This window comes from Phyllobates terribilis, unplaced genomic scaffold (genome assembly GCF_046119375.1).
Source record: "Phyllobates terribilis strain yellow unplaced genomic scaffold, ASM4611937v1 Scaffold_11__3_contigs__length_659146591, whole genome shotgun sequence".
Classification (NCBI taxonomy): Eukaryota; Metazoa; Chordata; class Amphibia; order Anura; family Dendrobatidae; genus Phyllobates; species Phyllobates terribilis.
Window position 1 is genome coordinate 93,231,302 of NW_027362771.1, and position 14,904 is coordinate 93,246,205.

A 14,904-nucleotide genomic window follows, 5' to 3' on the forward strand; every position below is an offset into this window, starting at 1 on the left:
ACCGGGGATTCTCAAACAAAGCATCATCAAAACTGAAATAGGTAAAAATAAAATAAAATCATTAAATTAGAGACTTTTTAATTAAAGCATGTTATTATGTTATTAAAATAAATAGACAGACATTTAGGACGGAAATCAATATTAGTTGAGGACCACCCCAATAATATCAATTAAGGTGAATTCTATCACATTCAGATCGTATTACATTAAAACCCTTACAAGTCTGGTGAAGAGAATGTTCAGAATCTTAAGAAGTCTAAAGCGATTGTCATTTTGAAGCCAAAAATGTCAATGTACAGTAGGTACGGAAAGTATTCAGACCCCTTTAAATTTTTCACTCTTTGTTTCATTGCAGCCATTTGGTAAATTCTAAAAAGTTAATTTTTTTCTCATTAAAGTACACTCTGCACCCCATCTTGACTGAAAAAAAAACAGAAATGTAGAAATTTTTGCAAATTTATTAAAAAAGAAAAGCTGAAATATCACATGGTCATAAGTATTCAGACCCTTTGCTCAGTATTGAGTAGAAGCACCCTTTTGAGCTAGTATAGCCATGAGTCTTCTTGGGAATGATGCAACAAGTTTTTCACACCTGGATTTGGGGTTCCTCTGCCAATCTTCCTTGCAGATTATCTCCAGTTCCGTCAGGTTGGATGGTGAACGTTGGTGGACAGCCATTTTCAGGTCTCTCCAGAGATGCTCAATTGGGTTTAGGTCAGGGCTCTGGCTGGGACAGTCAAGAATGGTCACAGAGTTGTTCTGAAGCCACTCCTTTGTTATTTTAGCTGTGTGCTTAGGGTCTTTGTCTTTTTGGAAGGTGAACCTTCGGCCAAGTCTGAGGTCCAGAGCACTCTGGACGAGGTTTTCATCCAGGATATCTCTGTACTTGGCCGCATTCATGTTTCCTTCAATTGCAACCAGTCGTCCTGTCCCTGCAGCTGAAAAACACCCCCATAGCACGATGCTGCCACCACCATGTTTCACTGTTGGGATTGTATTGGGCAGGTGATGAGCAGTGGCTGGTTTTCTCCACACATACCACTTAGAATTATCACCAAAAAGTTCTATCTTCGTCTCATCAGACCAAAGAATCTTATTTCTCATAGTCCGGGAGTCCTTCATGTGTTTTTGAGCAAACTCTATACAGGCTTTCATATGTCTTGCACTGAGGAGAGGCTTCCGTCTGGCCACTCTGCCATAAAGGCCCGACTGGAGGGCTGCAGTGATAGTTGACTTTGTGGAACTTTCTTCCATCTCCCTACTGCATCTCTGGAGCTCAGCCACAGTGATCTTGGCATTCTTCTTCACCTCTCTCACCAAGGCTCTTCTCCCACGATTGCTCAGTTTGGCTGGCCGGCCAGGTCTAGGAAGACTTCTGGTGGTCCCAAACTTCTTCCATTTAAGGATTATGGAGGCCACTGTGCTCTTAGGAACCTTGAGTAATGCAGAAATTCTTTTGTAACCTTGGCCAGATCTGTGTCTTGCCACAATACTGTCTCTGAGCTCCTTGGGCAGTTCCTTTGAGCTCATGATTCTCATTTGGTCTGACATTCACTGTGAGCTGTGAGGTCTTATATAGACAGGTGTGTGCCTTTCCAAATCAAGTCCTATCAGTTTAATTAAACACAGCTGGACTCCAATGAAGGAGAAGAACCATCTCAAGGAGGATCACAAGGAAATGGACAGCATGTGACTTAAATATGAGTGTCTGAGCAAACGGTCTGAATACTTATGACCATGTGATATTTCAGTTTTTCTTTTTTAATAAATTTGCAAAAATTTCTACATTTCTGTTTTTTTTCAGTCAAGATGGGGTGCAGAGTGTACTTTAATGAGAAAAAAATGAACTTTTTAGAATTTACCAAATGGCTGCAATGAAACAGAGTGAAAATTTAAAGGGGTCTGAATACTTTCCGTACCCACTGTAAATAAACCTAGTTCTTTAACAGAGGCAACATAAAAGTACAGTAATGGAAAATCTAAAATATTAATTCTGCAGATTGAACGGTGTGTCATTAGGAGATAATGTGTATTTATTGAATGCCACTGTTAAGAAGAAATCTGGGTTTTAAAGGTTTTTAGGTAAATTAATATTACTTTACTAATAGATTAAAAAATAATTAGCTTTACTGTAAATGCAGTCACAGTATAAAAACACATTTGTCCATACAGTTCAACATTCGTCAGACCTAGGTGCTGAGGAAGAGGAAGACAAAACATAATTCTCTTGCTAGTTAATTAAAGCACTGTTTAATTCTAACAATTTTTTAAATAGTAATTTCATAGTATCTGCCATTACTACTCCTTGATTTCAGGCATTCCACTACTCTAACTGTAAAGAACCCTTATGCATATTAGTATCTAACTTGTCTTGTCACTCTATGTGAAGGATATCCCTTGGTCTGGTGTACAGTTTTTGGAATAATAAAATCATGTACAGTCTGTATATATTAAAGCATATTAAAGGGGTTTTACCTACCTTAGCAGGGATACTTGCATGTAAGGCACAATATCACTAATGTAGTTAACTATCTTCAGTGGTCATATTGATGCATGTGATGTCATCGCTGCAGTACAATCTCTTAAATATATCCTGTCTATGGCATCTACTAGGTGGCCATCTTTTAAACCTCTCTAGCTCTCCTATAAGATTTTTTATAATTAAGTCCAATATGCTGATTGAAGCAACTGTATATTTGGATAACAATCCAAATGTGTTTTTTATCAGTAAAAATTAAAAACTAAAACAGACCCAACAAATAACAATGGCAGCTCACAGTACAGATTTCAATATACTGTATAATCCTTGTCTTAACCACTTTACAGACTCTGTTGTATTTGTACGCAACAGGCTGTAACCCCTGGTTCATTGAGGGCTCCGGTGCTGAGCCCGCACTGAACCAGGCACATGTCAGCTGATTATTACAGCTGACATGTGCCCGCAACAGCCGCGGGTGGAATCGCGATCTACCCGTGGCTGTTAACATGGTAAATGCCGCTGTCAATATCTGACAGCGGCATTTAACAGCGCCGCGCCGGAAGCGCGTCACTTACCCCGCCTATCGGTGACCCCATCACGTGATCACGGGTCACCGATGCATGGGCATGACAACCCTGGGTCTGCAGCAGACTCCAGTGGTTGTCATGATCTGATCGCTATGAGTGCCACCTAGATCTATCAATATAAAAAAAGAATTAATCCGATCGGTAAATGGCGTAAAGAGAAAAAAATTCTAAACGCCAGAATTACGTTTTTTGGTCGCCTCAACATTGCAATAAAATGCAATAAAGGGTGATCACAACATCAGATCTACACCAAAATGGTATGAATAAAAACTTCAGCTCGGCGCGCAAAAAATAAGCCCTCACCCGGCCCCAGATCCTGAAAAATGGAGACGCTACGGGTCTTGGAAAATGGTGCCATTTTTTTTTTTTTAGCAAACATGTTTGGTGTCTACGAACTCTTAATGACCTGGAGAATAATAATGGTAGGTCAGTTTTAGCGTTCAGTGAACGTGGTAAAACAAATAAAAACAACCCCATCTGTGATATTGCATTATTTTCGCAATTTCACCGCACTTGGAATTTTTTTCACGTTTTCCCGTACACGATATGGTAAAACTAGTAATGGCGTTGAAAAGTACAACTCGTCCCGCAAAAAATAAGCCCTCACACGGCCATATTGACCAAAAAATAAAAACGCTATGGCTCTGGGAACAAGGGGAGCAAAAAACGAAAATGCAAAAATGGAAAATCCCAGGGTTGTGAAGGAGTTAAGCAACTTGTGCAATTTTGGGTCCTATAGTATGTGTTGTAAGCTTCTGTGAGCAATATTTTACTTACTGTATAACATTAAGTTCCATATTTTGCAGCCACTATGGTGTTTAAATTATTATTACATGTTATGAGGTTATTAATAGTTCTCTGAGGATTGTTCTGGAACACTGAATGCATTCGAACACGCAATTCATCAAAATCCTCTGCTGGCAGCTTCCTTTGTAATTGTTGATCAATGATGTTCCAGATTTGCTTGACAAGTCTGGAGACCTCAGGCCATGACAGTGTGTTTAGGCTACACAGACTGCTCAAAAAAGCATGAGTAACAAGTCACCTGGAGTTGTGTTGAAAAGCGGCTACGGGGACACTGGAGAAATGGCTGTAACTCTGTTTCTATGACCAAATCAATGCAATGCTGAGCCATTAGTGTACCTTGAATGAAGACTATAGGAGTCTGGTTACTGTACATTATGCTACCTGTAATGCAGCGGCTTGCTGCATTGCCAAAATGTCAGAGGAGGTGTGTTCTGGTTGACCACGTACCTCCCCTTCAGGTGACTGATCACATGACTGACATCATCACAGGTCCTGTGCACACAGAACATAGTAACATAGTTTGTAAAGCCGAATAAAGACTTGCGTCCATCAAGTTCGACCTGTTAGTTCTGTAATTGCTAAAGTTGATCCAGAGGAGGGCAAAAACCCCAAATGATTTGGCCAATCTTCACCTGAGGAAAAATTCCCTCCCGACTCTGAAACCAGCAGTCAGAATAAATCCCTGTATCAACCTACTATTTTATTTTATTTTTAAGTATATGCAGAAATCTGCCTGGTATCTAGAAATGCATCCATCAATCAAGATGCCCAAGTCCTTCTCCATCTCTGAATTCCCCAATTATTTCCCATTCAGTGAGTACTGGTGACTTCCATTTTTCCTTGCCATATGTATGACCTTACGTTTCTCCTCATTAAACCTCTTTTGCCATTTAATGCTCCACCTACCCAGCTTATCCAAATCCCTCTGTAGGTCTGCACTGTCCTCTTTTGTATTAATTGTTTTACATAACTTTGTGTCATCTGCAAATATTGATATTTTACTATTTATCCCGTTGACTATGTCGTTAATAAAGATATTAAATAACATTGGGCCTAGTACAGACCCCTGTGGTACCCCACTAGTGACGCTTACCCAATCTGAGTATATTCCATTTATAACCACCCTCTGCCTTCTATCCTTTAGCCAGTTAGCTACCCACTTGCAGACATTTTCCCCCAGCCCCATCATTCTCATTTTGTATACCAACCTATTATGTGGCACGCTATCGAACGCTTTTGAGAAGTCGAGATACACAACATCCACTGGTTCCCCCTGATCTACTCGAGAGCTAACCTCCTCGTAGAAGTCAATCAGGTTTGTTTGGCAGGAGCGATTCCTCATGAATCCATGTTGGTTCGGGATTAAAAGATTATTAGCATCAAGATGCTCCGTAATTGCCTCTTTAATGAAGCTTTCAAAACTTTTGCCCACAACGGACGTCAGACTCACCGGCCGATAGTTTCCGGCGTCACTTTTCGCTCCCTTTTTGAATATTGGCACTACATTCGCCTGTCGCCAATCAAGTGGTACAGACCCAGTCAACAGAGTCCTTAAATATAAGATATAACGGTCTGTCTATCACATTACTTAGTTCCCTTAGTACCCGTGGGTGTATGCCATCAGGTCCTGGTGATTTGTTTATTTTAATGTTACTGAGGCGTTTCTGTACCCCAACTTGGGTTAGATTTGTCATACTTAGTGGAGGATTAAGTTTGTCACTTCTCATTTCTCCTGTTAGTTCTATTTCCTTTGTGAAAGTTGTCGAAAAAAAAATATTTAATAGATTAGCTTTATCCTCATCTTTCTCTATGATTTTGCCTTCCTCACTTTTTATCGGTCCAATATTATCCGATTTAATCCTTTTACTATTTATATGCGTAAAGAACAGTTTGGGATTTGATCTACTTTCCCTAGCAATACGTTTCTCTGTTTCCTCCTTCGCTATTTTTATTTGTTTTTACAGGTTCTCGTTTTTTCCTTGTAACACATTAGTGCCTCCTTACTGTTTTCCTGTTTTAATCTCTTGAATGCCTCTTTTTTGCTATTTAACGCCCCTTTTACGTTCTTGTTCAACCATATTGGTTTCCTCTTATTTCTGGCCATTTTATTCCCATACGGTATATACCTCTCGCACTGAGTATTCAGAATTCTTTTGAAGGTTTCCCATTTACTATTCGTATTCCATTGATTAAGTACTTTGTCCCAGTCAATAAGTGGAAGGTTTTCTATCAGCTGATCAAACTTCGCCCTCCTAAAGTTTAATGTTTTTGTTGTTCCCTTATTGATAACCCTACTGAAGGGCATTTTGAAGTCGATAATATTATGATCGCTATTACCTAGGTGCCCCCCTATCTGTACCTCAGTTATTCTATCAGGCCTATTAGTCAATATTAAGTCCAACACGGCCTTCCCTCTCGTTGGTTTCTGCATTAGTTGGGAGAGATAATTATCCTTCATATTTGTCAAGAACCTTTTTCCTTTCTGAGATCTACAGGTTTCTGTTTCCCAGTCAATATCCGGGTAGTTGAAATCCCCCATTACAATCACTTCATTATGTTTTGCTACTTTGTCTATTTGTCCTAATAGCAGATTCTCATTCTCCTCTGTTATATTTGGTGGCTTATAGCAGACCCCCAGTAATATTTTATTATTATTTTTTGCCCCCTCTATCTCTACCCACATGGACTCGACCCCCTCTTCTCCCTCTCCTATATCTTCCCTTAGTCTGGGCTTTAGACATGACTTTACATATAAGCAGACTCCTCCGCCTTTCCCCTGTTTCCGGTCCCTTCTAAATAAACTATAATCTAATAAATTTACCGCCCAGTCGTAGCTATCGTCTAGCCAAGTCTCTGTTATACCTACGATGTCATACCTCTCCTCCGATATAAGAGCCCGCAGCTCATCCGCCTTATTGGTCAGGCTTCTTGCGTTGGTCAGCATGCAAGATAAAACTTTGGGGTTATTTAGCATCCTATTCTTCTCTAACGATCTAACTGTACTATCCCCACCCCCCTCTCCACCCTCATTATATTCACTTCTCCCCTTCCCCCTTGCTTGCCTCACATCCCACCTATTTCCTTGGTTCCCCCCCCCCCGTCTCTAGTTTAAAAACTCCTCCAACCTATTAGAAGGATATATAAATCCTGGTGGTTTTTGAAACTGTGGTGAAGCCTGGTCCCTGTGTCTGGGACACCATTAGCCTGGAGAGGCAAGAGGCCTGATCCCTGTGTCTGGGACACCATTAGCCTTGAGAGGCAAGAGGCCTGGTCCCTGTGTCTGGGACACCAGTAGCCTTGGAAGGCAAGAGGCCTAATCCCTGTGTCTGGGACACCAGTAGCCCTGGAAGGCACGTGGCCTGGAGACCACGTCTCGGGAGCCTTAATCCACAGCTGTGGCAGAACAGAGCTGATAGAAGCAGCTAAGACCCAGCAAAGGTAAATCGGTGTTTTAAATGAATATTGATGTGGTACCTTGCTGAAGTTTGTATCTGAAGCCAAGCGGACATGGCTGCCACTGAAAAGGCTCTAGGATATTACATGTGTAACATTCCTGCTAGCCACTGAGATGGACTATGTTATAAGCAGTTTATGATGTGTAATAAACTGCTGGACTTCATATTACCGGAAAACGTTGCATGTGTGCTTTAATTACATAGTAACATAGTTTTTAAGGTTGAAGGAAGACTAAGTCCATCTAGTTCAACCCATAGCCTAACATGTTGATCCAGAGGAAGGCAAAAAACACCATGTGGCAAACACTAAGCTCCACATTGGGGAAAAAAATTCCTTCCCGACTCCATACGACAATCAGACTAGTTCCCTGGATCAACGCCCTATCAAGGAATCTAGTATATATAACCTGTAATATTATACTTTTTAAGAAAGGCATCCATGCCCTTCATAAATTTTAATAGTGAATCACTCATTGCAACATCATGCGGCAGAGAGTTCCATAGTCTCACTGCTCTTACAGTAAAGAATCCCCGTCTGTGATTATGATTAAACCTTCTTTCCTCCAGACGTAGAAGATGCCCCCTTGTCACCGTCTCTGGCCTCAGAGTAAAAAGATCAGTAGACAGGTCTTTGTACTGTCCCCTCATATACGTGTACATAGTAATAAGATCACCCCTAAGCCTTCTTTTTTCCACAGTAAATAACCCCAAGTGTAATAACCTGTCTTGGTATTGCAGACCCCCCAGTCCTCTAATAACCTTGGTCGCTCTTCTCTGCACCCACTCTAGTTCAGCTATGTCTTTCTTATACACCGGAGACCAAAACTGTACACAGTATTCTAAGTGTGGTCGCACTAATGACTTGTATAGAGGTAAAATTATGTTCTCCTCATGAGTATCTATGCCTCTTTTAATGCATCCCATTATTTTATTTGCCTTTGCAGCAGCTGCCTGACACTGGCCACTAAACGTGAGCTTGTCGTCCACCAATACACCCAGGTCTTTTTCAGTTACAGTTTTGCCCAGTGTTTTACAATTAAGCATATAATTATACATTTTATTTCCTCTGCCCAAGTGCATTACCTTACATTTATCACCATTAAAGCTCATTTGCCATTTATCAGCCCAAGCTTCTAGATTACATAGATCCTTCTGTAATATAAAATTGTCCTCCTCTGTATTGATTACCCTGCAGAGGGTATTGACCCGGTGAAGTGAGTGCCCCTCAACATGATCATTAGCGCTACCTTACATACCATACATCATAGTCCCGCAAGGTCTCTTCATGACATTGCTCATGTGATTTTTCAGACCAATCACCAGCTATCATTGCGTTCAAGACAAAAGCAGGACGTCGTGAAGAGGCCATTGCAGCCTCAATTGCACTTTTGCTCTGCACCATGATAGCCTTTAAGATTGGTACCATCAGGTCATAAAGAGGACTTCACAAGGGATCATTATATTATTCTTACTCCCAGGATTATGGTGCAGGTTGGCTGGATCCCTCTAGTCTTCATTCCAGATACACTAACAGCTCGGTGTTTCATTGATTTCATTGTGGAATCAGTGGCACTGCTATTCCTCCAAAGTGTCCCAGAAGTCGTTTTTCAACATGACAGCACCAGGTCACATGTTGCTTGTGCTCCTGTGAGCAACCTGCCTGGCCTAAACGTGATACCATGGCCTGCATTTCTAGACTTGTCCACCATCGAGCACATCTGCAGTTGTTTGACAATTGTAAAGGGAGCTGCCAGCAGTGGATCTTGATGATTTATGTGCTCAAGTGCATTCATGTGGCAGAACCTTCCACAGACAACCATTAGTAGCCTCATTGATACCAGCCAAGGCGTATAAATGTGTTTTTCTATTTGAGGTGCTCATTGTCGATACTGAATACATTGACATGTTTTGAAAAGTTTATTTCCATGTTTTCATCATTTGCATATTATTAACATGTCTATAGGTCCTGTGATTTCCATAATTCAACAACTTTTCCTTCTTGGTGTTGAAAATTCACTGGTGAGGAATTTATTATCCTCCCACACAAGGTAGAAAATCTTATGGATACTTACTTGAAATACAAAGCCAAGTCTGTTGCAATAATTGCAATATCCATCATATGGATGGCGTGATCATATTGTCTCCTGTTCAGGTTTTGGTAGATGTTTATTGACTGTGAATAACAAGACACAAGGCATCAGCTGGATATAATTAAAGGGGTTTTCCACTACTAGGACAACCCCTTCTCAATCTGAATGTTTGGCCCCGTTAAAATAAAGACACCTATAAACACCTCCAGTGCCAATGCCGTTCCAGCGGTGTCAGCACTCGTGTTCCTGGGGTTCACGTGAGGTTGGTATGTCACGTGAGCCCTGCACCCAATCAGCGCTGGCGTCACTGTATCTGTCTTTAGATATATAAGTAATCAAGAGGAAGTGAGAGCTCCGGCTCGCTCCATGAAGCACTGCTGGAGACCGACTATACGACCGATGAGAAAGGTGAAGACGGCAGCAGGTGAGTATAAGAGTAGGGTCTGGGATCTTAGATAAGAAGCAACACTCAAGTGGTAAAATTAAAAAAAAGCTGGATTGGTTCTTTAAAATGTCATGTGAATACTATAAGACCAGTCAAGTTTATGATTGACCCACTAAATTAAAATGTAAGATCACCCCCATGTTTAAATGGATCTGCCATTCAGATGATAATAGGGTAGAAAGTTTATTTTGAGCACTGGTAATTATTCAAAATCCTTGTTTAACATTACCCAATAATGTTCACAGCAGTGTTATTGTGGATTAATTATTTTTATATTTGTAAATCCATCCTAACAATGCAAATTTCTGCTATTGTATTTCATACTGAACTTGGTAGAAAGCAAGACAAATTGTAAAGAAATAACATTATCTCCAGATAACGCCATAGCCTAGAAGAACTAAGTCACTGCTTTGAACATTTTTGGGTCGTATTAAACAGGGGTTTAATTAATTTTGGGGCTCAGCATAAACTTTGTGCCTCAGTATAATTTGCATGGCAGATCCATTTAAACATGGGGATGAGCTTACTATTTCAGTAGCTCAGTCATGAACTAGAATTACTTTATACTATTCATATGACATTTTAAATTATTTATTAAAAGCTATACTTTATTACAATTATAATATCAATTTGAGATCACACAATAAAGATAATGTTTAATAAAGACAATCCCCGAAAAACTAATCTCTGCAGATCTGGCTGTAATCGCCTGGGGAAGCTGCGAACAGCCATTCATTTGTCTAGCAATGGATGACCACTTAGTCAATGGATAAATGGTTGGCTGAAGTATACCACAGCGAGAGATGCTTTATACGAGATGCTCTCAGCTGAGGTTCATATGAGGTATCCTAAGAAAATGACTAAATCCTATGACATCTAAATGCCCTAACATGATATATAGACAGGGGCTGACTTTGTGTGTCAACTTCTCTAACTTTACTACATTGTATTTCAGGCTAGTGGAAGAGTGGAAGAATGATCAGCACCCCCTGAAGATGTTATAATAAATGTAATGTGTTATGTTAATATACAGGGTGGTCCAAAAGTAGGTGGACAGAAAGTGTAATAAGGTTATGCTTAACGAAATTGAAGAAAATCCAGTAATTTTAGATAACATTATGTGGAGTGATGAAGTTTCTTTCAAATTATCCGGCCATATTAACAGACATAATTGTATATACTGGTATAATGAGAACATGCATTTAACATTAGAGCAACAACTAAATGAGCCTGGTGTCAATGTTTGGGGTGGTATTTCAAGTTTTGGTGTTTTAGGACCAATAACACATGGAGTGTAAAGTCCAGCTAGCCATTTCTGCAACCAATTGGCAGTACGTAAAACATTGTTTAAATAACGCATTTATGGCCGTTTGCGTAGCATGTAATTGTGCCTAAGTAGTTTCCTAAGAAAACTACTAATAAAATTCATAAAAGGTCAACTTTGACCAAATTTAGCAATCATCTTAGATCATTTGAAGCATAATTTTCTTATGTAATCATGGAAACCTATGGTAAAAAGAAATGTCAGCAATTAAAGTTACCTCATCTTTAAGTAGTGTCTTGCTGAATTCCAAATGATGCCTTTCTAGGATAGATGATCCATGAAGTTTTGCTAATGGATGTCCTGATCTAAGAAGAGGAACAGTTAAAATAGGTCTCTAAGCTACTGTACATAGCAATCCATTATATGAGGAAGGAAAGATACATTTATAGTGAATATATTAATCCACATGCATTATGCATTGATATATCAAGGGAAAACTCAATAACAATCTGGCAATATTCTGAGCCATAAGCTAAAATGTAGCTTGGTAAGAATCGCGTAAATGGCAACTCAGTATTATGTGTTTTGTTCCATTTTGTGCAATTTCTTCAATTTATCTGTTGAATATGACCTGTATCCTATGTCCACAGTCCATACGCAAAGTAGAACCTAACCTTGGCTTTTGACCTTAAAATGACTAGGTAGTATCTCTAGCAATTTGCAATGTATGGTAGACAACAGGAACCACTGCCTCAGTCAATAACCACCTTTCAGCTTTCAATCAACACTTCCTCTCTAGACAAGGCACCAGTGGGTTAAACATCTCTATCAATCATCGTCCAGTAATAAGTAATTTGTGGTTAACCAATAAGCACTGCCTTTCTGAAGAGTGTTGCTTTCATCTAAAGCAGAGAGATAGTCAGTGACTGTGATTTTCCAATGGCGGGACCAAAGCAGCAAATCAGATCAACACAAAAGGCTAAACATAGAGAGAAATGTCTCATTTGCTGCAGGAAATATAGTGACACAGATTAGGAAGAGCTGCATCAATGAAATCACAATTTATTTCTAAAGAAATACCCAATATATATACCAGCAAATCTGTAAATGATGTGCAAGCAAACTTACTTCATCTGGTACAGATTGTTAGTACCTCGGTGGTCAATATCATGGCAGAAAGCAGCAGTCACCATTGCCATGGCCTCCAGGTCTGTATAATAACGTTTCAAGTTTCCTGTCTGAAAAAGACGTAAAATATAAGCTCATTCCTGGAGAAGAAGTAAAGATGACCATATAGAACTACGGAAATAGTATAGCTTCCTGCGCTATGCTAGTTCTGCATATTTTTCTTGAGCGTCTACAAGTGTGCTCCTGTCAAGACATTCATTTCCAGGATACACTGTATAATTATGCAGTAAAATCAGTATAAAAGTGTTCAAATTATTCTAAATGACTACATTTAGTATAATTCCTTCCTTACCATAAGCAGGGTGAACATGGTTTGTCCTACATTGAAGCCATGCCGCCAGTTGTGATAGGTGATTTTTCTGTATCCTTTGCTTACTGAGAATAGGAATCGTACTAAAACCTGTATGGAACAGACAATCATTTTATTTGTGATTTTTATGTAAACTTCAGACTCATGAGAAGGAACTTTTGCCATTATATTTTATGTTGAATCAGTTTTTATTAGGTATTAACCCCTTTATCCCCGAGGGTGGTTTGCACGTTAATGACCAGGCCAATTTTTACAATTCTGACCATTATCACTTTATGAGGTAATTACTCTGGAACGCTTCAACGGATCCCCCTGATTCTGTTTTTTCGTGCCATATTGTGCTTCATGATAGTGGTAAAATTTCTTCGACCTAACTTGCGTTTATTTGTGAAAAAAAACTGAAATTTGGTGAAAATGTAGAAAATTTTGCAATTTTCAAACTTTGAATTCTTATACCCTTAAATCAGATAGATACAGTGCAGACCAAAAGTTTGGACACACCTTACCTTCTCATTTAAAGATTTTTCTGTATTTTCATAACTTTGAAAATTGTACATTCACACTGAAGGCATCAAAACTATGAATTAACACATGTGGAATTATATACTTAAGAAAAAAGTGTGAAACAGCTGAAAATATGTCTTATATTCTAGGTTCTTCAAAGTAGCCACCTTTTGCTTTAATGACTGCTTTGCATACTCTTGGCATTCTCTTGATGAGCTTCAAGAGGTAGTCACTAGAAATGGTTTTCACTTCACAGAACATTTTACTTTTTTTCACAAAAATTTTACTTTACACTCAAATGTTTTTATTTTTGCAAGGGTACCAGGAGAAAATGGACCCCTAAATTTGTTGTGCAATTTTTCCTGAGCAAGCCAATACCCCATATGTGGGGGAAAACCACTATTTGAGTGCATGGCAGTGCTCGGGAGGGAAGGAACGCCATTTGACTTTTTGAATGCAAAATTTGCTGGAATAATTAGCGCCATGTTGTGTTTGGAGAGCCTCTGATGTGCCTAAACAGTGGGAATTCCCAACAAAGCACACCATTTTGTAAGCTAAACCCCTCAGGGAAGTTATATAGATGTGTTGTGAGCAAATTGAACCCCCAGGTGCTTCACAGCAGTTTATAATGTAGAGTTGTGAAAATAAAAAAATCTAATTTTTCCCACAAAAATGATCTTTTAGCACCATTTTTTTTACAAGGGTAACAGGAGAAAATGAAACCCAAAATTTGTTGTGCAATTTCTCCTGAGTACTCAGATACCCCATATGTGGGGGTAAACTACTGTTTGGGTGCACGGCAGAGCTCAGAAAAGGAGTGGCAGTTTGGAACACAGACTTTGGGAATTATTTTTTTTTTATCTACAGGTGTGGTGAGTATTTTAGCTACATGGATGTTTTCTAGAAAAAAGCAGCATTGGATGTTGCTGAATGAAAATTGCAAACTGCTGCTGTAGGGACCAGTACGTTGTATTGACCAGTACGTTGTAGTGACCAGTGTGTTATGCCCAGCTCATGTTTCAGGAGACAGACAGGCTCTCATCGCTACAGAAATGTCAAACATGGGGCAAGGGCCATTTCACTTTTCCAGAGCCTTTGTGCTACCAGTAACGTGGAAGCCCCCTATATTTCTGTTAACAGATGATGGACCTGAGTGGGGACTTGCTTTTTTGTGGATTGTGTCGAAGCTTTTATTGTGATCCAAAATGTTATGTAAAATGACCCAATTTACCCTGTGGTCTACTCTGAGAACTGATATCGGGGTTTCCATTTAAATCTCCGAGTGACGTAATTCAGATGAAACCCCGAGGGATCCATTCACTCTAATGAGGCAGCAGAGTTGCTCTGGACTCCATTTGGCCTCTTTTCAGAGTTTTCCTTTTTTCAAAGGTGCACAAAACTGTGTCTGATGGCACTTTTATGCACGCCTAAGCTTGTGATGGAACGGTCTGCAGGTGTCATGCCGCATTTGGAGAGCCCCCGATGTGCCTAAACAGTGGAAGCCCCCTCCCCCAATTTTTTCATTTTCAAAAGTGTAGCAGGAGAAAATGGACTCCAAAATTTGTTGTGCAATTTCTCCTGAGTATGCCAATACCCTATATGTGGTCAAAAACTACTTTTGAGGCACAGGGGAAAGTTCAGAAGGGAAGGAGCGCCATATTGGAGTTCATATTTTGCTGGACTGGTTTGACGGTGCCATATCACATTGGCAGAGCCCCTAATGTGCCAGAACAGCACAACCCCCATAAGAGACCCCATTATACAAACTACACCTT

At 39.8% G+C, this 14,904-nt stretch overlaps 1 protein-coding gene across 1 annotated transcript in view; it reads right to left on the reverse strand.

Moving 5' to 3' along the window:
- PDE6A (phosphodiesterase 6A) overlaps positions 1-14,904 on the reverse strand; it is a 213,713-nt gene that overhangs the window by 16,549 nt on the left and 182,260 nt on the right. The window contains exons 13-16 of the mRNA XM_073650655.1: positions 12,608-12,715; positions 12,256-12,365; positions 11,405-11,492; positions 9,401-9,501 (exon numbers count right to left, since the gene is read on the reverse strand). Coding sequence (XP_073506756.1) covers positions 9,401-9,501; positions 11,405-11,492; positions 12,256-12,365; positions 12,608-12,715 — 407 coding nt within the window. The remainder of the gene's footprint in view (positions 1-9,400; positions 9,502-11,404; positions 11,493-12,255; positions 12,366-12,607; positions 12,716-14,904) is intronic.